At 35.8% G+C, this 25,571-nt stretch overlaps 1 protein-coding gene across 5 annotated transcripts in view; it reads right to left on the reverse strand.

Annotated features, from left to right (window-relative positions):
* Positions 1-25,571, reverse strand: part of MEIKIN (meiotic kinetochore factor) — a 90,493-nt gene that overhangs the window by 30,679 nt on the left and 34,243 nt on the right. For all 5 annotated transcript variants that reach the window (XM_047731551.1, XM_047731553.1, XM_047731552.1 and 2 more), the window contains 2 exons: positions 18,753-18,817; positions 12,886-12,956 (listed from right to left, as the gene is read on the reverse strand). In XM_047731551.1, coding sequence (XP_047587507.1) covers positions 12,886-12,956; positions 18,753-18,817 — 136 coding nt within the window. The remainder of the gene's footprint in view (positions 1-12,885; positions 12,957-18,752; positions 18,818-25,571) is intronic.

Consider the following 25,571-nt stretch of genomic DNA (forward strand, 5'->3'; position numbering starts at 1 on the left):
CAGGATTGTTTGTGGTCTGGAACTCCTTTAGTTTTTGTTTGTCTGGGAAACTCTTTAACTCTCCTTCTATTCTGAATGACAGCCTTGCTGGATAAAGAATTCTTGGCTGCATATTTTTCCCATTCAGCATATCGAATATTTCCTTCCATGCTTTTCTGGTCTGTCAGGTTTCTGTGGACAGATCTGCTGCAAACCTGATTTGTCTTCCCTTTTAGGTTAAGGACTTTTTTTTCTCATTGGTGATGGTCGGCTTTTGTTGAATTTAATGGGAGATCTTTGTGCTTCTTAGATTTTTATGACTATTGTCTTTTCAGTTTTCAGCTATAATTTGTTCAAATAAACCTTCTGCCCCTTTTTCTCTCTCTTCATCTTCTGGGGCTCCTATGATATGAATGGTATTATGTTTTATTTTTTTATTTAATTTTTTTTTAAATTATGTTATGTTAGTCACTATACAGTATGTCACTAGTTTTTGATGTAGTGTTCCAAGATTGTTTACATATAACACCCAGTGCTCCATGCAAAACATGCCCTCCTTAATACCCATCACCGGGCTGGTATTACATTTTAATAAGTCACTGAGTTCCCTAAGTCCTTCATAGTCCATTACTTTTCTTTCCCTCTTCTTTTCAGCTTCATTATTTTCCATAATTATATCTTCTATATCATTGACTCACTGCTCTGCTTCATCCATCCTCATTTTTATGACCTCCACTTGGGATTGCATCTCAGTTATAGCATTTATTTTTCAGCCTGACTAGATTTTCTTTCATTTCTACAGTAAGGGATTCTCTATTGTCTTTTATGCTTTTTTTCAACCCCAGCTAGTATCCTTATAGGCTTTGTTTTAAATTCTAGTTCAGACATATTACTTACATCTGTATTGATTAAATCCCTGGCCATGAGTACTACCTCCTTTTCTTTATTTTAGAGCAAATTTCTCCATCTCATCATTTTGTCCAGAAAAGAAAAGAAGAAAAGAAACAACAACAACGGGACACCTGGGTGGCTCAGTTGGTTAAGCAGCTGCCTTCGGCTCAGGTCATGATCCCAGCATCCTGGGATCGAGTCCCACATCGGGCTCCTTGCTCGGCAGGGAGCCTGCTTCTCCCTCTGCCTCTGCCTGCCTCTCTGTCTGCCTGTGCTCGCTCACTCTCTCTCCCTCTGTCTCTGACAAATAAATAAATAAAATCTTTAAAAAAAAAAAAAAAAGAAAGAAACAACAACAACAAAACTAGATCCTGGGTGTGTTTTGGTCTGTTTGTCAAAATAATTTTCCAAAATTCCAAATTTCCAAAATTGCTTTCCTACTTGTAGACTTGCAGTTTTTGTTCTCAGATCTCCAACTGCTTTCTTGGGTGTTTGGAATGATTTGGTAACTATCTAGCTATATTAGAGGGACAAGACAAGCTTAGTGTCCTCTTAATCCTCTGCAATATCAACTCCTCCTCCACCAGAGCCTAATTTTAGAACATTTTTGTTCCCCCAAAAGAAACTCCATATCCATTAGCAATAAGTCTCCATTCTACCTCCCACCAGACCTATGTAACCACTAGTCTTTATTTGCTTACCCAAATGGAATTATATAATATGTGGTCTTTTTGACCAGCTTCTTTGTTTTTCAAGGTTCATCCAAGCTGTAGGATGCAACAGTTATTATTATTATAATTTTTCATTGGCTATCTTATAAATTATAGTCATCATAATGGGTATTAAGTAATCTCTCATTGTGGTTTTGATTTGCATTTCCCTAATGACTAATCATAAGAGCATCTTTTCATGTGTTTATTGGCCATTTGTATATCTTGATTTGAGAACTATAGGAAAGTTCTTATACACCAGCATCCCAAGGATGATAAAACTATAGTCAGGAACCACCTATTAGGAGCACAGTTTTGAAAAGGAACAGATCATACAAGAGCATAAGAAATGGCATTTAATCAAGATGTGACACATTTAAATGATAAGATCCTTGATTTGTATACACAGTGTGTGTACCTGTGTATGTGAATTGATAGAGTATGAAATTGAAACAGTTTGCATGTAAACCAGAAAGGGAAATGTAACTTCGAGGAAGTGAAGAAGCATGGAAAAGTAAACAGAAAGTATGGGGAAGATGTTTTATTGTTTTAGGCTAAAGAAGTGAAATTCAGGCCAACTTCAACTAGATCACTAGGTCATAGAGGCTTCAGGTGCCCACTGGGTTACATTCAGCCAACCCCTCTTCCTCATTTCCATCATTCCCAATAGCCCTCAAAAATGATTTAGCAAACACAACAAAACATGTTTCCTCTGACCCTGCCTCTCCTTCTAGTTACTGTGCTTTTTCTTAATTTCTCCTCAGAGTCAAGTTCCATACATAATCATTACTTCCCCACTTCCCCCCACCCCAACCTTTAATGAGGAAAAACTGACAAATATAGTTGTATATATTTTAAGTGATTTTAATGATTTGATACACATAAACATTGCCAAATGACCAAGATCATTAACATATCCACCACCTAACATATAAATTGAGTGTGTGTGTGTGTGTGTGTGTGTGTGTGTGGTGAGAAAGCTTAAGAGCTATTCTCAGTAACTTTCAAGTAAATAATATTGTTTTATAATTATCACCATGCTGTACATTAGATTCTCAGAACTTATTCTTATAAATGAAAGTTTGTACCTTTTGACCTACATCTTCCCATTTCCCCAGAGGCCTAGACCCTGGCAACTACCATTATATTTTCTATTCTCTGTTTCTATGAAATTGGCTTTGTTTTTTGTTTTTTAGGATTCCACATATAAGTGATACTATGCAGTATTTGTCTTCCTCTGGTTTATTTCATTTAACATAGGCCTTTCAGGTTCATGTATGTGATTGTAAATGCAAGATTTTCTTCTTTTTATGACAATAATATTCCATTATCTATATCTATATCTATATCTATATCTATATCTATATCTGTATCTGTATCTATATCTATATCTATACCATACTTTCTTTATCTATTCATTCATTGAAGGACTTTTAGGCTGTTTTCATATCTTGGTTATTGTGAATAATGCTGCAGTGAACAGGGGAATGCAGATATCTATCCCTTGCGATACCCATTTCATTTTCTTTCTCCTTTGGATATATATCCAGAAGTAGAATGGCAGGATCACATCGTAGTTCTTTTTATTTTTTTGAAGAACCACCATACGGTTCTCCATAATACTTGTACTAATTTACAGTCCCACTAACAGTATTTAAGGATTCCCTTTTCTGCACATCTTTGCCAACATTTGTTATCTCTTGTGTTTCTGATAATAGCCATCCTAACAGGTGTCATTTGTGGTTTGCATTTGCATTTCTCTGATTATTAGTGATATTCAGCACCTCTTCATGTACCTTTTGGCAGCATCTATGTCTTCTTTGGGAGAACATCTATTCAGGTATTTTGCCTGTTCTAAAATTGGATTTTTTGGTTTTTTGGCATTGAGTTGTACAAGTTCTTTAAATATTTTGAATATTAACCCCTTATAAGATGATTTGCAAATATTTTCTCCCATTCTGTGGCTTGCATTTTCAACTTACTGATTAATTCCTTTGCAGTGTAAAAGCTCTTTAGCTTAATGTAGTCTCACTACCTTTTACTTTACTATTTTTTCAAATGTTCTTTTGGTGTCTTATCAAAGAAATCATTGCCAAGATCAATGTCATGGAGGTTTTGCCCTATGTTTTCTTCTAGGAGTTTTATGGTTTCAGGTCTATTTAAGTCCTTAATCCATTTTGACTTAACTTTTTGTGAGTGGTATAAGATAGGAGTCCCGTCTCATTCTTTTGCATGTAAATGTCCACCTTTCCCATTACCATTTATTGAAGAGACTATACTTTCTCCAACTTGTGGTCTTGGCACCCTTGTCAAAAATCAATTGGCTGTAGAAATGTGGGTTTATTTCTGGTCTCTCTATTCTGTTCTACTGGTCTAAGTGCTTCTTTTTATGCCAGAGCCATAATGTTTCCATTTCTATAGCTTTGTAATATATATTAAAATCAAGAATGTGATGTCTCTAGCTTGTTCTTCTTTCTCAAGATTGCTTTGGTTATTTGGGGTCTTATGTGGTTCCAAACAAATTTAAGTATAGTTTTTCTATTTCTGAGAAAAACATGATTGGAAATTTAAATGGGATTACACTGGCTCTGTGGATTGCTTTGATTAAGATGGTCAATTTCATAATATAAATTCTTCACATCTAAAAACATGGGATATCTTTCCATTAATTTGTGTGTTCTTCAATTACTTTCATCAGTGTCTTAGGGTTGGTAATGTACAGGTCCTTTATCTCCTTGGTTAAATTTATCTCTAAGTATTTTATTGTTTTTGATGAGATTATGAATGGGACTTTTGAAAGAAAAACCACAGTTCTTCTCTCCCAGTGAATCTTTCTCCTATGAGTGTCCTTAAGTACTTACACTTCTGATACCTCTAGTCACTAAATGTGTTTGAGGTTTTTACCAAAACAGGAAATTCTCTGCAACACCAGCTAGGTGTCCTACAATTCAACTCAATCTTAATACTGTCTCCCTGGAGATGGGTCAGATCCCATAGGTTTAGGGCTCAGTCCCACAAGACTGCTCCTACCCTACTTCAGATGCCAGTCACAAGTACTAGGTGCCCGGGGTTTCCTCAACTTCTGTACAATTTGTCTACAAACTGAAAGCCTCTATCACCCCATCATCAGGTTCAATTAGTTTGCTAGAGCAGCTCATATAACTCAGGGAAACACTTACTTCCATTTACTAATTTATTAAAGGTTATGATAAAGGATACATATGAACACAGAGCAAGGTCTAGGAGGGTCCCAAGTATAGAAACTTCTGCCACCATGGAGTTCTGCTCTGTCACCTTCCTGGTGTGGTTGTGTTCACTGACCTACAAGATCTCCAAATCCCCTACCATTTGAATTTTTATGGAGGCCTTCTCACATAGGCATAATCAGTTACTAACTTCATTCAAGCCCCTTTCTCCTCTTTGGAGAAGGCGGTAACTGGGTTGAAAATTTTAAGCTTCTAATTATGGCTTGGTCTTTCTGATGACCAACCCCCTTCCAGAGCCATGTAGGAGTCCACTCAGAGTTGTCTCGTGAACAAAACATCCTTTAGTATTCTTTTTTTTTTTAATATTTATTTATGTATTAGAGAGAGAGAGAGTGGGGAGAGGGGTAGAGAGTCCCAAGCAGACTCTACACTGAGATTGGAGCCTGATGTGGGACTCAATTTCACGACCCTGAGATCAAGACCTGAGCCAAAACCAAGAGTGGGTGCCAAACCAACTACACCACCCAGGCACTCCAAAAAGATCCTCTAGTATTCTTATCAATTAGGAATTACAAAGGTTTTAGGAGCCCTCTGTGAGGGATGAAGTAAAAAAAACCAAAATATTAAAACAAGAGATGCTCCTGGTTTTTTCTTCATCACTTAGGAAATTACAAGTGTTTAGGAGCTCTGTGCCAGGAAATGGGGGCAGAAACCAATATATATTTTATATATTTTTTTCTCTTATATATATTTTTTTCTTATATATATTCATATATTTTTTCTCTTATCTCAGAGAACTGCTTTTTAATTTTACTTCCAAAGAGTTTGATGCTAGTGTATAGAAACACAACAGATCTTTGTGTATTGATTTTATATTCTGTAACTTTACTGATTTTATTTACCTTCTAACAGTTTTTCAGTGGAGCCTTTAGGGTTTTCAATATATAAGATCATCCCATCTACAAAGGATAATTTCATTTCCTCCTTTCTTTTTCTTTTTCTTTTTTTTAAGATTTTATTTATTTATTTGACAGACAGAGATCACAAGCAGGCAGAGAGGCAGGCAGAGAGAGAGAGAGGAGGAAGTAGGCTCCCCGCGGAGCAGAGAGCCCGATGTGGGGCTCGATCCCAGGACCCTGGGATCATGACCTGAGCCAAAGGCAGAGGCTTTAACCCACTGAGCCACCCAGGTGCCCCGTATTTCCTCCTTTCTTATATGGATGATTTTTGGTTCTTTTTCTTACCTAATTGCTCTGGCTAAACTTGCAGTACTATGTTGAAAAGACATAGAAAGAGTGAACATCTTTTCTTATTCCTGATCTTAGAAAAATGACTTTTAACTTTTCACCATTGAGTATGACATCAGCTGTGGGCTTGTTATATATAGCCTTTATTATGTTTAGGTATATTCCTTCTACACCTAATTTGTTGAATGTTTCTATCATGAGAGGATGTTGACTTCTGTCCAGTGCTTTTCTACATCTATTGAGATGATCATATGATTTTTATCCTTCATTCTGTTAATGTGGGTTATCACATTAATTGATTTTCTTATGTTGAATTATCCTTGCATCTCAAGGATAAATCCTATTTGATCATGGTATATGATCTTCTCATTGTGTTCTTAAATATGGTTTGCTAGTATTTTCTTGAGGATTTTTAAATCTATGTTCATCAGGGATATTGGCCTGTAAGTTTCTTTTCTTTCAGTGTTCTTGCCTGGATTTGGTATCACAGTAATTCCAGCTTTCTAAAATGAGTTTGGAAGTGTTCCTTCCTCTTCAATATTTTAGAAAAGTTTAAGAAGGACTGTTATTAATTCTTCTTTAAACATTTGGTAGAATTCACCAGTGAAGTCATCTGGTCCCTTTTATTTGCTGGAGATCTTTTTATTACTGATTCCATTTCCTTGCTTTTTATTGTCTCTTCAGATTTTCTGTTATTTCATGATTCAGTCTTGGTAAGTTTCTGTTTCTAGGAATTTATCCATATCTTCTAAGTTACCTAATTTTTTGGTATATAATTATTCATAGTAGTCTGTTATGTTCCTTTGTATTTCTGTGGTATGCACCATAATGTCTTATCTTTCATTGATAATTTTATTAATGAGTCATTTCTCTTTTTTCTTAGACTAAAGTTTTTCCATTGTTTATCTTTTAATAAAACTGGCTCTTGGGGTGCCTGGGTGGCTCAGTGGGTTGAAGCCTCTGCCTTCGGCTCAGGTCATGATCCCAGGGTCCTGGGATCGAGCCCCACATCGGGCTCTCTGCTCAGCGGGAAGCCTGCTTCCTCCTCTCTCTCTGCCTGCCTCTCTGCCTACTTGTGATCTCTCTCTGTCAAATAAATAAATAAAATCTTTAAAAAAAAAACAAAAAAACTGGCTCTTAGTTTTGTTAATGATTCTTATTGCCTTCCTAATCTCTATTTCATTTATTTCTTCTCTTATTTTTATTTCCTTCATTCTGCTTTGGACTTTGTTCTTTTTCTAGTTCTTTGTAGTATAAGGTTAGGTTGCATGTTTGAGATCTTAATTTTTTCATAATGTAGGTATTTATCATAATAAAATTCTATCTTACTGTTACTTTTGCAGCATCCCATAAGTTTTGGTATGTAGTGTTTCTATTTTTATTTGTCTTAAGATTTTTTTGATATCTCTTGATTTCTTCTTTGACTCATTAGTTATTCAAAAATGTGTTATTTAATTTTCACATATTTGTGAATTTTCCCTTTTCCTTATGTTATACATTTCTAATGTCATGCCAGTATGTCAGAAGAGATACTTGATATAATTTCAATCTTCTTAACATTTGTTAAAACTTGTTTTGTGATGCAATATGTGATCTATCCTGGAGTATGTTCCATGTGCACTGACAAGAATGTGGATTCTACTATTGTTGAATGAAATGTTCTGTATATGTCTATTAGGTCTATTTGGTCTAAAGTGTTGTTCAAATCCATTATTCTCTCAATGATTTTCTGTCTGGATGATCTATTCATTGTTGGATAGTAGGGTATTGAAGTATCTTATTACTATTGCATTGTCTTTCTCTGCCTTCAGACCTGTTAAAGATTAACATATTTAGGTCCTTCAATATTGGATGTTTATATATTTACAACTGTTATATCTTCTTGATAAATTGGCCCTTATTTTTATGTAATAACATTGTCTCTTATTATAGCTTTCAACTTAAAATCTATTTTGTCTGATATAACTACTCCTGATCTCTTCTAGTTTACACTTTCATGGAAAAATTTTTACATCCTTTCACTTTCAGCCTAATTGCCTTTAAACCTTAAGCAAATCTATGGGGAACCTGAGTGGCTCAGTTGGTTAAGTGTCTGACTCTTGATCTCAGGGTCATGAGTTTCAAGCCTCCTACATGAAAGAAAGAAAGAAAGAAAACAGGGAGAGAGAAAGAAAGAAGTTTAAGTGAATCTCTTTTAGGCAGCATATAGTTAGGCTATTTTTTTATTCCCCCACTTTATGTTTTTTAAATGGCAAACTTAAATCATTTACATTTAAAGTAATTCTTGATAGTAAGGACTATCATCATTTGATGATTTGATAGAAAGGACTATCATCATTTTGTTAATTGCTTTCTGACAGTTCTGTACTTCCTTTGTTCTTATCTTCCTCTCTTGCTGTCTTTCTTTGTGAATTGATTTTTTTTTAAAAGATTTTATTTATTTATTTGTCAGAGAGAGAGAGAGAGCGAGCACAGGCAGACAGAGCGGCAGGCAGAGGCAGAGGGAGAAGCAGGCTCCCCACAGAACAAGGAGCCCGATGTGGGACTCGATCCCAGGACTCTGGGATCATGACCTGAGCCGAAGGCAGCGAGCGGCTTAACCAACTGAGCCACCCAGGCGTCCCTGATTTTTTTTTTTAATAGGGATATGCTTTGATTTTTTTTCTCTTTACTTTTTGTGTGTCTCACACACAAACAGTTCATTTTAAGTTGATAACTTAACTGCATAAAGATGTTCTACACATTTACTCTTCACCCCCACATATGTTTCATGTTGTTGGTGTCACAATTTACTTCTTTTTATATTTTATATTTCCTTCTTTTCTATAACTTTTCAACCTCTTCCAGTCTGGCTTGCCTCTCATCAGCCCACTAAAATTATTCTTGCTAAAGTCATCAGTTTCCTTCTTGATTTTTGAATGCAATTGAGTTTTTAAAAATTAATAAATTTTTATTTTACTTTTAAAAAATTTTTAAATATTTTATTTATTTATTTGACACACAGAGAGAGATCACAAGTAGGTAGAGCAGCAGGCAGAGAGACAGGGGAAAGCAGGCTCCCTGCTGAGCAGAGAGCCCAATGCGGGGCTCAATCCCAGGACCCTGAGATCATGGTCCAGGCCAAAGGCAGAGGCTTAACCCACTGGGCCACCAAGGTGCCCCCCAAATTAACAAATTTTTAAAGAAAAATTGGAGGTTCACAGCAAAATTGAGCAGAATATACAGAGTTCCCATATAGCCTTTGACCCTACATATATAATCTTCCTTATTTAACATACTCCATCATAGTCTTACATTTATTAGAAACGTTAAACCTATACTGACACATTATTGTCTTTTCCCTGAGAACTTCCTTTACCATTTCTTACAAAGCAGGCCTACTGGTGACAAATTATAATTTTTGTTTGTCTAAGAAAGTCTTTAGTTCTCCTTCATTTTGGAAGGGTAATTTCATGAGGTATAGATTTCTAGGTTGGTGGGTGTTTTTCCTCTCAGGACTTTAAGTATTTCATGTCGCTCTTTCCTTGGATGATAGTTTCTAGGGAGAGCTCTGTAATTCTTACCTTTATTCTTCTATAGGCATGGTGTTTTTTTCCTTCTGGCTTCTTTCAAGATTTTTTTCTTTCTTTCAAGATGTTTGAATATGATAAATCGATTTGTAGATTTGAGGGTACTTATCCTGCTGAGTGTTCTTTGACCTTCCTGAATCTATAATTTTGTATCTGACATTAATTTTAGGAAACTCTCAGTCATTATTGCTTCAAATATTGTTTCTGTACCTTTCCTGTGTCTTCTCTGCCTGGAATTCCAATTATGTGTATGTCACACCTTTTGTAGTTGTCCCACAGTTCTTGAATATTCTGTTCTTTTTTTCAGTCTTTTTTCTCTTTGTTTTTCAGTTTTGAAAGTTTCTACTATCATATCCTCAAACTCAAGTATACTTTCTTCACTATGCCCAGTCTACTAACAAGTCCATCAAAAGCATTCTTCATTCTTGCTATAGTATTTTTGATCTCTAGCATTTCTGTTTTGATCTTTCTTAGAATTTCCATCTCTTAGGTGCATGGGTGGCTCAGTTGGTTAAGTGACTGCCTTTGGCTCAGGTCATGATCCCGGATTTCCAGAATTGAGTCCTGCATCAAGCTCCCAGCTCCACAGGGAGTCTGCATCTCTCTCTGACCTTCTCCCCTCTCATGCTCTCTCTTACTTCCTCTCTCTCAAATAAATAAGCAAAATATTTAAAAAAAAGAATTTCCATCTCTCTGTTTATATTATTCACCTGTTTTTGCACGTTGTCTACTTTTTTCTATAATGCCCTTAGCATTATATTATATTATATTAATCATAGCTATTTAAAATTCTGGTCTGATCATTCTAATACTACTGCTTTATCTGACTCTGGGGATGTCTATTCAGTCTCTTCAAACTGTGTTTTTTGTTTGTTTGTTTATTTTTGCCTTTTAATAAGCCTTGTAATTTTTTGCTAAAAGGTAGACAAGATGTATTAAGTAATGGGAACGGTGGTAGATAGGCCTTTAGTAATGTAGTGGCAAGGTGTAAGCCATAGTGCTATGATTAGGTCTTTTTTGTTGAGCCTTTATACCTGGAGGATAAAATTTGCCAGTACTTCTTAGTCCCCATATCTTCTTAAGTGGGATAGGACACGTAGAGACACCTGTATCTGGATATTTCCATTCCTCCATGTGGAAGGCTAGAGAGAGCTGGAATTGGAATATTTCCTTTCCTCATTTGTAAAAGCAGAGCTGGCTGAAGTTGGCTATTTCCTTTCCCCAAGGTAGGTCAGGCTCTACTAAAACCCCAACAAGTTAGGCTCTGGTGAAATACATTCTTCTGAGGGAAGGCTTTGTTAAGAACAGAATATTCCAGTATATTTCAAGATGGTTCTTTTCCTCTTCCCATTACCAAAAGCATGAAGGGATTTTTCTCAGATATTGACTGTAAGGATCTGATAGAGGTCCTTCCTAAAGATAAAACCCTTTAGGTTTTTAGATAAAAAAGTGTCAAGTGCCCCTGATGACTGTGTCCATCTTGAGTTTTTAACTCTCAGCATTGTCTTCACTGAGCCTCTAGCAACTCATCAACCACACCAACCCTGGTTTTCCCATCCCAGCAATGGTTCTCAGGGAGGTTTCTGTTCAAGTGTTTTTGCTCCAATAAGTCATGATTCTCTGTATCCACCTGTCTTTCCAAGTATTAGTGTAGCACTTTGGCCTATGACATAATTTTTCTGACATATCTAAAAAGGCTTGTTGATTTTTAACTTTGTTCAGGTTTTTTTTTTTAAGGTTTATTCATTTATTTAAGAGAGAGAGAGAGAGAGAGAGAGACTGAGAGATAGAACAAGCACAGGGGTTGGGGATAGAGGGAGAGAGTCTCAATCAGACTCCACAGAGAGCTCAGAGCTAAACTCAGGGCCCAATCCCAAGATCCTAAGATCACCACCCAAGCAGAAACAAAAAGTCAGGCACTCAACTGACTGCATGACCCAGGTGCCCCTTTGTTCAGGTTTTTACTTGTTAGGCCAAAGTGGTGACTTCTAAGTTCCTTACGTGCTAGACCAGAAACTAGAAGTCCTCCAAATTTGCAAAGTTCTTTATAACACTGGGATTCCAAGCAACATTCAGTATTATTAACCACTCCTCCTTTTAGGAGTAAATATTCTTGTCTCTTCTCCTATGATACCACATTCTGTTCATTTTCCTCTTTTCCTCTGTCTACTCTTTTCTACCTGACTATTGAGTATTCCAAGGAATGATCCTGGACTCTTTTCTCTTCTTTACTCTGTAGAAACTCATTCTTTCTCAGGTGCTTTCATCTATTTGTATAAACTTAGAAATATCTGCAACACTGTATACTTATCTTCCATTTTCCTGACCTGCAGATTTATAGCCAGTGGTCCTTACAACATTTTCATTTTCATGTACCCTCAGACCCCCTGCCTCTCCTATCACACTAAATAGTACCTTTATCCACCAAAGCTGCTGAAGACAGAAACCTAGAAGTCTTTTTTGACACTTCACTCCTTCATCTTCTATCTCCAATTCATGATCTCTACAGGCAAAATTATCTTGAATCGATGCATATTTCCCATCTCTCCTACAAAATATCCTTGTCAAGCCACCACAATCTTGTACCTAAAATATCTGTAACTTCATACTAAGGAATCTTCCTACTGAGACTCTTGCCCTTTTGCAATTTTTTTTTTACCCAATGTATACAATGACAGTAAAGTGTAGTGGAAAGAATACAGATGTAAGATCCAGAAAAACCTGCCACAAACTCCTCAAACACACTAATTAATATCTAAACCTCATTTTTCTTAGGTATAAAATAGGTGAAAACAAAGCAAAACAAACAAACAAAAACCTCATAGGTAGGAATGTTATAAGAAAAAGATATGATTTATAAAAAGTGCTTAGAATAATGCCTAGCACTGAATAGTCACTCAAAGAGTAGCTCCTGTTACATACAAAATAAAGTTCATATTTCCCCCCAAAGACCTCTAGATTCTAGATCTAACATATTAATTCACAAATTCTCCTCAGCAGAAAACACTGCTCTGGCTACATAGCGAATGTCTTATTTTTACCTTAAATTTATGTTTAATAGACATCCAATTATCCAAAAGGAATTTGGAAAAACTGTAAACTTTCTCTTTCATTAAATTTATTTACAGTATATATTCATGTAACAGTAATGTAATCTAATTCCTAAGTTTGAAATTATTGACTTAAATAACTGAAAAATAACTCCTATAAAACCGTTAGTTAAGAATATGTCCTACATCAATGAAATTTATGATTTATATAGTTTTTCTGTTTCAACGCTTACTTTTTTCTTTGTTTTCTCAGGGGCTGAAGGGTAAGTTTTCTCAGCAAATAAAACTTCACAAGCTGCATTATCTGTAAAGAAAAAGATATTTTAATAATTTAATCTCTCATTAACTGTAAGTATAGAAAGTAGAACTCAAATTTGGAAAAAAACAAAAACAAAAACAAAACACCCTGATTTTAATGACTGTGTCTTTGAAATAGGTTTAGAAGAAAAGCTTAATATATGTTGAATAACCTGACTTACTACATAAAGGGCTTTATTTTTAAGAGCTCTAGGTTTCACACAAGTAAATAAGCTCTATGTAAAATACTTACTTTTCATTTGGTACAGAAGGTTGCGTGTGATTATAATTCTTCAATAACTATCCTTCCATTTCCATTCTCCTGTATTTCCAGGCTCTCCCTTTTTACTGCAAATTTTCTATTAGTATTTAAAATACAGTCAGGACTCTTTCATCTTACCAAAAACTTATCTGTACCCCATACTCCTTCCTGTTACATCCTTTCTCTCCTCTTCTCCATGGGCATGTTTCTTCAAAGAGCTGTCCACATATACTAACATAACTTCTTCTCCTCTTGTTTATTCCCAAACCCACAGCAATCTAGTTTCGGGTCCCACCTTTATGAACAGAAACCTTTCTGTCCTATCTTACTGGACATCAGTACAACAAATATGAACATTTTTCCTTTGGCCCCTTTTATGGCCCTTCTTTATTTCTGACTTTTCTCTTCTTTTTTACTCTCCAGGCTCAATCCAAGGCAAAAAATATCTAGTCTGTTATGTGCCAAAGATACTGCTACGAGTATTGCAAATTTGGTTTTCTTTATTCTTAACACTAATACCTTGCTTTAAGTCAACACAAGATTTCTCTTCAAATTATTTCAATAGCTTTTCATTTCAGCTCCCTCTGCAGTCCACTGCCCACATAATATACCTAAAACACAAGTTTAATATCATCTGCTTAAAATTCTTCCAAGGCTTCTCTCTCTCTCTCTCTTTTTCTTTTTTCTTTCTTTCTTTTTTTTTTTTAATTTTATTTACTTATTTGACAGACAGAGATCACAAGTAGGCAGAGAGAGGAGGAAGTGGGCTCCCCGCTGAGCAGAGAGCCCGATGTGGGGCTCGATCCCAGGACCCTGCGATCATGACCTGAACTGAAGGCAGAGGCCCAACCCACTGAGCCACCCAGGTACCCCTTCTTTTTTGCTATTTTAATTGGGATTTTTTTACTTAAAAAAAAAAATTCTTCCAAGGCTTTCCATTGTATTCAAGTTAAAACTCAAACTTCTTAACTCAGCATACAAAATCCTGGTTTTTATGAACCCTGCCTATATACTTCTATATTCCCAGCCTCACCACAAAGGTGAAAAGATTGCTAGATATAATACAGGATACCCACTTAAATTTGAATTTCAGATAAACAAATAATTTTTTAGTATAAGTGTTTGCTGTGTAATAGTACAAGCATGTGTAATATTTATGACATAATTATATTAAAATTATTCACTGTTTAACTGTACCCCTGGGGCTAATAATACATTATATGTTAATTAAAAAATAAATAAAATGGATACCATATTAAAAATTATTCACTGTTTATCTGAATTCATATTTAACTGAGCATACTGTATCTTTATTTGCTAAATCTGGCAACCCTTGAGACTACTTACTCCACTCATCTTCATCTCCTAAGGTAGAGAGAGGTAGTAGGTTTGAGAGTTTAGTAAGAGATGAAATTGGTAACAAAATTTGGTAATACATTAAGCAAAGGAAGTGACAAAGATGAGGGTGTCAAGGACGATCTCATGCTTCTGGTCTGCTAAGCTACATTTGCTAACTAAGATGGAGGACACTGGAAGACCAGGTTAGGTCTTGGTCATGACAGTTCTCAGTTTTCAATGCTCATTTTATTTAATCTCTTGGTAAGTTATGTTACAGTTAGTTCTAAATGTTGGAGTGTTCCATTTACATTCTTTTTGCATGTTTGTTTTCTATTCCACTTCCTAGGTAATCTCATCTATATTCTTGACTCTAGATACTTATCTAGATACAGCTTGTCTCTGCCCTAAATTCCAGACTCCTGTGTCACAAACTGCTTTCATGACATCTCTATCTGAAGGCTAATAACCCTCCAAATGTTTTAATATTTTACTGAAGCACTTCACATACACAGTAATGGGCACAAATCTTAAATGTATATGTATTCACCTATATAGTCACTGGCCAAATCAAGATATAAAATATTTCCAACATCCCAGAAGTTTCCTATATGTTTTTTCCAGTCAGGACTCCCTTTCCAAAGATTATCACTATTCTTGCTTCTACTACATAAAACACTCTTGCCTGTTATTGAACTTCATATGTACAGAATTACACAATACATACACATTGTGTCTGTGTTATTTCATGAAATATTAAGTACATGAATAGACAGATCAAATTTAATATTGAAACCAAATTCTCTTAATCAGTCTCCCAACTTGCTCCGTCTTCCAGTGCTCCCATTTCAAGAAGTGATACCATCATTCATCCACCTGCTAAAACCAATAATTTTAGACTCATCCTTAACTTCTATTTTCCTCTCTCATGCAACATCCAACCACATCAGAAAATCCTGGCATATCTGCTTTAAGACAGATTCTGAATCAGACCACTGTTCCCACTTTAGTCTCATATACCACTATCTGACCACCACAATAGTTTAACAGGGTCTCTTTGCTTTCACTTGCCATCTTAGACAATTCTCCACATGGTAGCCAGAGTGATCATTCAAAATATATCTAATCATGTCATCCCCTTGCCCTAAAATGTGTTTCTAGGCACATTTACAATAAAATCCCTGCTTCTTATGATGGCATAGGAGACTCTACATGATACCATTTGATTTCTCCCTGAACACAACTGAAGTCATTCTTTTTTTTTTAAACTGATTTTGCTCCAGTCATTCTAACCTCTTTTCTATTCATCAAATATGCAGAGCTCATTTCCATCTCCTGGTGTTTTCTCTTTTTTTTTTTTTTTTCCTTTGCCTAGCATGCTTTGTCACAGATTTTCATATGACCCACTCTCTCACTTCATTCAAGCTCTGTACAAATGTAATCTCCTCAGAGAGTCCTATCCTATTACCGTGTTTAAAATAGCATCCCTAGTCACACTCTGTTTTTACCTGCTTTATTTTCCTTCAGTACTCTTATTTCTGACATTCTTGTATATTTATTTAACTGTTTATTGTCTTTCTTCCTCTGCTATAACATAGCTCTGTTAGGGCAAGGTCTCCGTCATATTCCCCAGCAACTAAAATACTTTGTGTCACACTGTAGGTGATTAATAAATATTTGTTGAATGAATGGAATTAATGAATAGTGTGATGAGGTATCTCTGAAACATCCAAGGGGAGATGTTTAGAAGGCACCTGCATATAAAGGTCTTAGCCTCAGAGGAGAGTCTTTAATGAGAAAACTCAGAAGCCCTTCTTTTTATAGGACGCCTATACATATCAAGGGTTAATTTTAAAAAGATTAAAATCTATGAACTAACCTTGAGGAACTCCCACATTTATTTTTTTTAATTTTTTTTTTGCAATTTTATAATTTTTTATTTATTTATTTATTTACTTGACAGACAGAGATCACAAGTAGGCAGAGGCAGACAGAGAGAGAGAGGAGGAAGCAGGCCCCCTGCTGAGCAGAGAGCCCGATGCGGGGCTCGATCCCAGGACCCTGAGATCATGACCTGAGCCGAAGGCAGAGGCTTTAACCCACTGAGCCACCCAGGCGCCCCTTTTTTGCAATTTTAAATGCTAATTTTTATTTACTGCTAACTGTGCAAAGGACAACAATTCAATACTGTGCAGTAAAACAGTTACATAAATCCAATATCAAACAGCATATGGAATAAATCTAAAGCAGAGCACCATGTGCCTTCAAAACTGATTAATATCACAGAACATAACTCAGTTCAGACAATTCTTAAGAAACCCGAAAAACTCTCTCATTTAATATTTAGTTATCCAGAAGCAAATGCTCATTTTTTTATTTTCTAGAAAAAAGTCGAGTTATTCCAATTTTGCATGGTTTAATATGATGTGTGACATCTGAACCAAGGAAATAGTTTGTAGGATTTATTCCTTTTATCAACTGGAACCATCAGCTAATACAAAGTTGACAAGCTGGCTGACAGGAAAAGAGCTGATGAAATATGTTCAATATGGGGAGGAACTCCCACATTTAATCATTAATAGTGGTAGATAAGATTGCAAAGAAGCAGGAATTACCTGAGAAATAATTTATTGTTTATTTGTCTCTATGATTAGACTATTTTCTAACATTTAGTAAAGAACCTGACATACAATTGGAACAAAGATAGGTTTGTTGAATTAAGGAAGTAAAAAAATACCTCTTGAGCAAGATACGACTTAATTTTAAATTTCAAGTCAATCAATCACATAAAAGAATACAAAAGCACACATAATTTCAGAATCACTATTTTCCCTTACTACTAGGCCTTATAAAAAACATTTTCTACTGCCAAAGGAAAATATTTTATTGGGCAAGACCTAAATAAAATCATGATTGTTTTGGTATGCTTACCACTTTCCCTTTCATAATCTCTCTTCTCTTGTTCACAAATTCCCTCTTAGGTCTATAAAATAAATCCCCCTTCTAATGTTCACCCTCTAGGGTAATAGATGGCTACTCCTTTAAAAGATGTGTTTTTACAAGTTTAGTTTGTATCACTTGATTAATTTCCTTCAGAACAGTCACTATTGGGGCACCTGGGTGGCTCAGTTAGTTAAGCGTCTGCCTTCAGTTCAGGTCATAGTCTCAGGGTCCTGGGATGGAGCCCCATATTAGCCTCCTTGCTTGGTGGAGAACCTGCCTCTCCCTCTCCTTCTGCCTGTTGCTCTGCCTGTTTGTGCTCTCTCTCTCCCTCTCTGTCAAATAAATAAATAAAATCTTTAAAAAAAAGAACAGCAACTATTTTAATCATTTTTATACTCAGAATTCCTAACATAAAACCTGGCATGTAGAAAATACTGATTAAGTTGGTGTGCCTGGGGGGCTCAGTGGGTTAAAGCCTCTGCCTTTGGCTCCAGTCGTGATCCCAGGGTCCTGGTATCAAGCCCCACATCAGGCTCTCTGCTCAACAGGGAGCCTGCTTCCCCCTTCTCTCTCTGCCTGCCTCTCTGCCTACTTGTGATCTCTGTCAAATAAATAAAAATAAAAAAAAAATCTTTAAAAAAAAAGAAAGAAAATACTGATGAAGAGAATTTCTTAAAGTGACAATTATGTAAAAAACACTTTTTTTCTTTATATAAACATACCTATTAAGAGCCAAATCAGCAATTCTTCAAGTTTACCCAAAAACAGATGCTATAAAACTTGATTCAGGAAATGAAAATAGCAATCTGATAGACAGCATGAATTAAAAAGGTTGGAAATGTTTAGTTAAGTTTATCCTAATAATAAACTAAATTATTTAGTATCTATTATGCAAGGTACTATGTTGATTTTTATTTTCAATCATCACACATAATTCCAATATATCTGTTTATCGATTATGTTCCTTTCCCATGACTGAAACTCAGGAGGCAAGGACTTTATATCACTCCTCACTGCTATAAATATAGCAACACCTAATACAGAGTACATACTCAGAAAATGTTTATGAAATGACTTAATGAAGGGTGTTACAGGGATAGTTAAGACCCGCATTCTAATTTCACATATCTTTATTTCTTAAAATACAACCAAGCTAAAAATCACTCAGTTTCCTGGGCTACCAATTTTATCAAACTATGCTGTACTGTCACAAAAATAAAGAAATACAGAATTATGAAGATGATTAGTTTTAGTATTTATTACCTGATTCTGAATGTGAAGTATTCTTTGGTTTTGAAGTAATATTTTGGTCTGCTAATGTCATCACTCTATAATAAGAACAAATTAATGGTTATTCTCTTAATCTTTCAGTAACTTTTGAGAATCCTCAAATAATACTTAAAATAATAACATTTATATTTATATCAAATGTCCTGTAGAAAAAATATAACTGGTTAAAAATGTTCCTGTATCTATATGAAAAAGTAGTTTAATAATAAAAAGCAATATATTTATACATTTTTCAGTGTGAGACAATACAAATAAAGGAAAAGGTATAGTGTTCAGAAACAGACAGACCTAGGGTTAAAGCCCAGTCCTACTACACTTGAGTGGTCTTGGAAATTTACTTAACTTGTCTTGACTCTTGTTTCCCTCATTTATTTAAAAAAAAAAAAAAAAAAAGGCAATCTTGTTTCCCAGGATTCTTGTGATAACAATCTCAAGTAACATTAAATATAATACTTTTTAAAAATTACTATCCTTTTTTCTCTCTTTTTATTTAAGATTTTATTTATTTATTTATTTATCTGAGAGAACGTGAGCATGAGTGGGGGTAGGGGCAGAGGAAAAGGGAGAGGGAGAAGCAGACTCCCCACTGAGCAGGGAGCCCAATGCATGGCTCAGTCCCAGGACACTGGGATCATGACCTAACTTTAACTGCTTACCTGACTTAGCCACCCAGGCACCCCTATCCTTTTGTCTTTTACAAATTATACCACTCCCAATTCAATTGAAATGGGCATGAAAGAATTACAAGAGGAATACCAAAGGATCAAAGCTCAGCCTTTGGCCACCAAAATGGGATTTCTGAGTTCCTGGCAAGACAATGGAGTTGAAAACCAAATACGAGAAGATAATTTTCTAAATTCCTATTGTTGGCTTATTGAACAATTGAATTCAGTAAGCAAAAAAAAAATTTTTAGGAAATGGAAACAAAGGCAAAAATGAACTACTGGGGCTTCATCAAGAAAAAAAGCTTTTGCACAGCAAAGGAAATAGTTGATAGAACCAAAAGACAACTGACAGAATGGGAGAAGATATTTGCAAATGACATATCAGATAAAGGGCTAGTATCCAAAATCTCTAAAGAACTTATCAAACTCAACACCCAAAGAACAAATAATCCAATTGAGAAATGGACAGAGGACATGGATAGACATTTCTGCAAAGAAGACATCAAATGGCCAACAGACACATGAACAATTCCACCACATCCCTTAGTATCAGGGAAACATAAATCAAAACCACAATGAGATACCACCTCATACCAGTCAGAATGGCTAAAATTAACAAGTTAGGAAATGACAGATGTTGGTGAGGATGTGGAGAAAGTGGAACCCAAGTGGGAATGCGAGCTGGTGCAGCTTCTCTGGAGTATGGAGTTGAAAGTTGAAAACAGAACTACCCTACAGCCCAGCAATTGCACTACTGGGTATTTACCCCAAAGATGCAAATGTAATGATCTGAAGGGGTGCCTGCACCCCAATGTTCATAGCAGCAATGTCCACAATAGCCAAACTATGAAAAAATCCCAGATGTCCATTGACAGATGAATGGATAAAGTTGTGGTATATATACATATACACACACAACAGAGTATTACGCAGCCATCAGAAAATGAAATCTTGCCATTTGCAACAATGTGGATGGAACCAGAGGGTATTATGCCAAGTGAAATAATTCAATCAGAGAAAGATAATTATCCTATGATCTCACTGATATGTGGAATTTAAGAAACGAGGCAGAGGATCATAGGGGAAGAGAGGAAAAAATGAAACAAGATGAAACCAGAGAGGGAGACAAACCATAAGAGACTCCTAATCAAAGGAAAATAACTGAGGGTTGTTAGAGGGGAGAGGAGTGTAGGGATTATGTAACTCTGGGTATGGACATTAGGGAGGGTATGTGTTGTAATAAGCACTGGGTATTATATAAGAGTGATGAATCACAAGCCTGTACCCCTGAAACCAATAATACATTATGTTAATTTTAAAAAATGAAGAAAAAACCCAATTTTATTCTATCCTATTTTCTTTTTAAATAAATCCTGTCAAAAATAGTGCTTTCTTGCACCTGAATGATCTTTTAGGTGTATCTCATTGTTTTTATGGTATTCTCTTATATAATAAAACAGTCATTTTGGGGTAATAAAAATGGGAATGGGGGTACCTGTCAATTTTTTTTTTCATCTATTGAGGTCCCTGTTCAAGTACTAAGACTATTTGAAAGCCACATTTAATATCCTGATACGTTCCTCAAGTTCCTCTTAACATATGTAGGTGAAAACCACAGAGTTTTACTATTTGCTACAGAGTGTAGAAAAAATTCAGGATGTGACCAAAGATACATTCCTGCTCCATGCCTTCTACCTAGAGGACTACTGCTAAGAAAAAGGGGACAGCGTCTTGGGAAATAAGCAGTTTGACAGTGGGAACTGACTTCTCTCCATCAAGCCCTAAATCTGGAAGTGGGAGTACTAGGTAAAAAGATGACATTAGATGACATTAGAAGAGGTGAAGAGAAAGCCAAAAGCAGAGGGGGCATGTGCCAAATTCACTCTAGGTGGAGATATCCACAAAGGGCAGAAATTCAACATTGAAATAAGAGTTTGGACTATTTAGTGTTCAGGAGACCTCAGTTAGCCCTCCTTGAGAGTCCCTTAATTCCTGTAGATTGTGAATGAGTTCTCAAGGTTCCAAATACCAAGGGCAGTGCAGAAGGTGCTCAAATTAGAACCAAAATACTTGATTTGGGCCACTACCACTACTCTACCACAAAGGTTGCAGAAAGGCAATCAAGTCAAAATATAGTTGGAGGACTTCAAAGACATCCAAGGAGTTTTGGGTAGCAACAAAAGGTAAGGTGAGAAAGAAATCAGCAATGGAGGATCTCAGGCCCTAAATAAGGATGTAAGTTCACCAAAAATTTTATCAGCAGAGTCTAGTCCAGGTACAGAACCAGTCTTAAAACCTCTACCATAAATTAATATAAGTCCAGAGACAACACGTAGATCCCAAACAACCTCAAAACCCCAACTTTACCCCTCCCCCAGCTCTGGCTTGTTCCTGTACCTATAAGGAGCCTATATTTAGGGTGACCATTTATTCAAACTGGCACCTTTCCGAGAGTAAAAGGGAGTTCTACTAAAATTTATGTCAGAACAGTAGACACATACTAGGACAGTCCCAGGCAAATCAAGAGGTATGATAATCTACCTATATGCCATACTCAGGAATATGTAATAAGGAAAAAAAAATCTGTAAGGTTCAGCATTCACCCAAAAGAGACTTTTAACTGTAAGTAAGTGGATGGCACTAATAAGTTTAACTCATCATTTCCAAGCTAAAAAGGAGAGAAGGGAAAGGAGAGCCTATGAGAAGTTGAAGTCAATTAATTTTAAAAATAAATAAACTACATATGAAACTAATATTCTACTTCAAGTTCACTAACTGGAATTTAAATAAAAATTTTAAGAGTGTCTGGGTGGCTCAGTCCATTAAGTGTCCTACTCTTGATTCAGGTCAGGTCTTGGTTCGGGTCATGATCTCAAGGTCCTGGGATTGAGCCCATACATCAGGTTCCCTGCTCAGTGGGCAGTCTGCTTATCTCCTTTCCCCCTACTCATCTCCTAGCTTGAACTCTCTCTCTCTTAAATAAATAAACCTTTAAAAATGGAGAAGCAAATAAATAGATACATACATACAAACTTAAGGAAGGAAGGAAGGGAGGCAAGGAGGAAGGGAGGAAGCAAAGGAAAGGAAAGGAAAGAGAGAAGGGAAGGGAAGAGAAGAGAAGAGAGATGAAAGCTCTATTTTCTCTACATAACCATGTGGTACATTTTATTTTTTAAAGATAGGGCAACATTTAAGGGGGACAGAAAATAAGATCAGATACACATAATCAAGCATTGTATTACATTTGCTCCATGCAATATATAGGCAACACTCATTGAACTGGGTATATACATATCTTTCATCAATATAAACAACTCCCTTTCTTTATTAGGTATTATGTCAAAGTTGTAGGATTTTAACTTTGTGAATGTGTACTTAATTAAAGAGAATGCCAAAAATAACTAATAGTCAAAAGTGGTATAATTACTATTACTATCCAAACTCTCCTTTCTTCCTAAAAATATATTGCACTGTAAATTGTAGAAAGGATTTAAAATTATATATCATCATTTCTCTCTGGTGATGTTAGTAATTTGTCTTCAGAATTTTCATTGTTGCTCACCTTCAATTTGTAAAAAATGTAAAATCTGTGAAGCACAATAAGAAGAAGTACAAATAAAATGAGGTATGCCTGTAAAATATTCCCTTTTCTTCAGAAATTTTTTACCACTTAGATACAAGCATATTTGTAAGGAGGCTTTCGCACGAACGCTATTCTTTTCTCACTCCACACAATTTCCTAGGGTGACAACGATCCCTTCAGCCCAGAATCATTCCCTTGCTAACTAGGCTGGAATATATAACTACTTGCCTGATAAAACCACCTCAAAGTGTTCTAGGAACTTCAGTATTTTCCAAACTAAAATTATCTGTCACGCAACTCACTCTTGCTTTTCTGTTTGTGTTCCTTCATCCAATGAATTAGTCATCATTTACCCAGTTTCCTAAGTCAGAGGGCTAGAAACCATGTCGTACCTCCACCTTCCTCCCTTAACCAACCAAACATTAAAAATTACTGATTATCCCTTCTGAATTGTTCTGAAGTTTTCCCTTTTTGCTGTCCTTGCTGATAAAGTTCAGGTCCTAATTACCCTCACTTGAAATGCTACAAAAGACATTCCTTCAATCTAATCACTCTTTCTAATCCTTCTTCTTTGTTGCAAAAGTGATTATTCTAAGACAGAAATATTATCATGCGTATGTCTGTGAACAGGTGGGATAACAGGCAAGAATTCTGATTGAGTAATGTAAAAGTTCTACAGAGATCTGCCCTATAAAAGTATAGCAATCCTCACCCCCATAAACTCATCAGCACAGAATACCTAAATCATAAAGACCCACCAAGGAAGATAACATTGTACCATCTACTATTTAATTCTAATTTACAAAATCAATTTATAAGATAGTAAGAGTTGTAACATTATTTGAAAGACACAAAATCTATCAAATAGCTGTAGGACTTTTCCTTGTATCTCAAAAAGCTGAGAGCCAAAATGTGGTTCAATTAAATCATCTGACTGTTAACTCTCATAGCTTATTTATTTTTGTCTATTATCTTTACTACCTGTATTTTCTATTAAAAATGATATTTCCTTGGTTTCCTAAGTCTTAGCTTTTTTAAAAGTTTTATTGATGCAATTCACATATCACACAATTCACCCATATAAAGTGTATATTCGGCTTTTAATATATTTAGAGAGTTGTGCAACTGTCATACATTTAATTTTAGAACATTTTCATCACCCCAAAAAGAAACCCTATACCCATGAAGCAGTCAGTCCCTATTTCTTCCCAAACACCCTAGACTTAAGCAATCACTAATCTTTCTGTCTATACAGATTTGTCTATTCTGGATACCTCATATGAATGCAACCATAAAGTATGTGGTCTTATATGACTGGCTTCTTTCACTTAGAGTATGTCTGGGGTTCATCCACATTGTAGTATATATCAGAATTTCATTTTTTATTATTGAATAATATTCCATATGTCTATACCATATTTTATTTCTACATTCATTAGCAGATAGACATTTGGACTGTTTCTACTTTTTTGGCTATTATGAATAAAGTTTTTGTGAACATTCATGACAAGTTTTTGTGTGGACACGTGTTTCCACTTTTCTCATGTATGCATACTTAGGAGAGGATTGCTGGGTCACATGTAACATTTTGAGGGACTACCAAACTATTTTCCCAAAGCACCTTCACCATTTTAAATTCCCACCAGCAATGTATGAGAGTACCAATTTTTCCATATACAATATAATAGTTATTATCAGTATTTTTAATTATAGCCATCCTTAGTGAGTATGAAGTGATTCTCATTCAAGTTGACCCGCATTTCCCTAATGGATAATGATGCTGAGCATCTTTTCATGTATTTTTTTGCCATTTATGTATCTTCTTCTTTTTTTAAAATTTCTTTTCAGCGTAACAGAATTCATTGTTTTTTGCACCACACCCAGTGCTCCATGCAATATGTGCCCTCCTTAATACCCACCACCTGGCTCCCCCAACCTCCCACCACCGCCCCTTCAAAACCCTCAGGTTGTCTTACAGAGTCCATAGTCTCTCATGGTTCACCTCCCCTTCCAATTTCCCTCAACTCGCTTCTCTTCTCCATCTCCCTATGTCCTCCATGTTATTTGTTATGCTCCACAAATAAGTGAAACCATATGATAATTGACTCTCTCTGCTTGACTTATTCCACTCAGCATAATCTCTTCCAGTCCCATCCACGTTGATACAAAAGTTGGGTATTCATCCTTTCTGACGGAGGCATAATACTCCATAGTGTATATGGACCACATCTTCCTTATCCATTCGTCCGTTGAATGGCATCTTGGTTCTTTCCACAGTTTGGCGACAGTGGCCATTGCTGCTATAAACATTGGGGTACAGGTGGCCCTTCTTTTCACTACATCTGTATATTTGGGGTAAATACCCAGTAGTGCAATTGCAGGGTCACAGGGAAGCTCTATTTTTAATTTCTTAAGGAATCTCCACACTGTTCTCCAAAGTGGCTGCACCAACTTGCATTCCCACCAACAGTGTACGAGGGTTCCCCTTTCTCCACATCTTCTCCAACACATGTTGTTTCCTGTCTTGCTAATTTTGGCCATTCT

Source organism: Lutra lutra, chromosome 5 (genome assembly GCF_902655055.1).
Source record: "Lutra lutra chromosome 5, mLutLut1.2, whole genome shotgun sequence".
NCBI classification, from domain to species: Eukaryota; Metazoa; Chordata; class Mammalia; order Carnivora; family Mustelidae; genus Lutra; species Lutra lutra.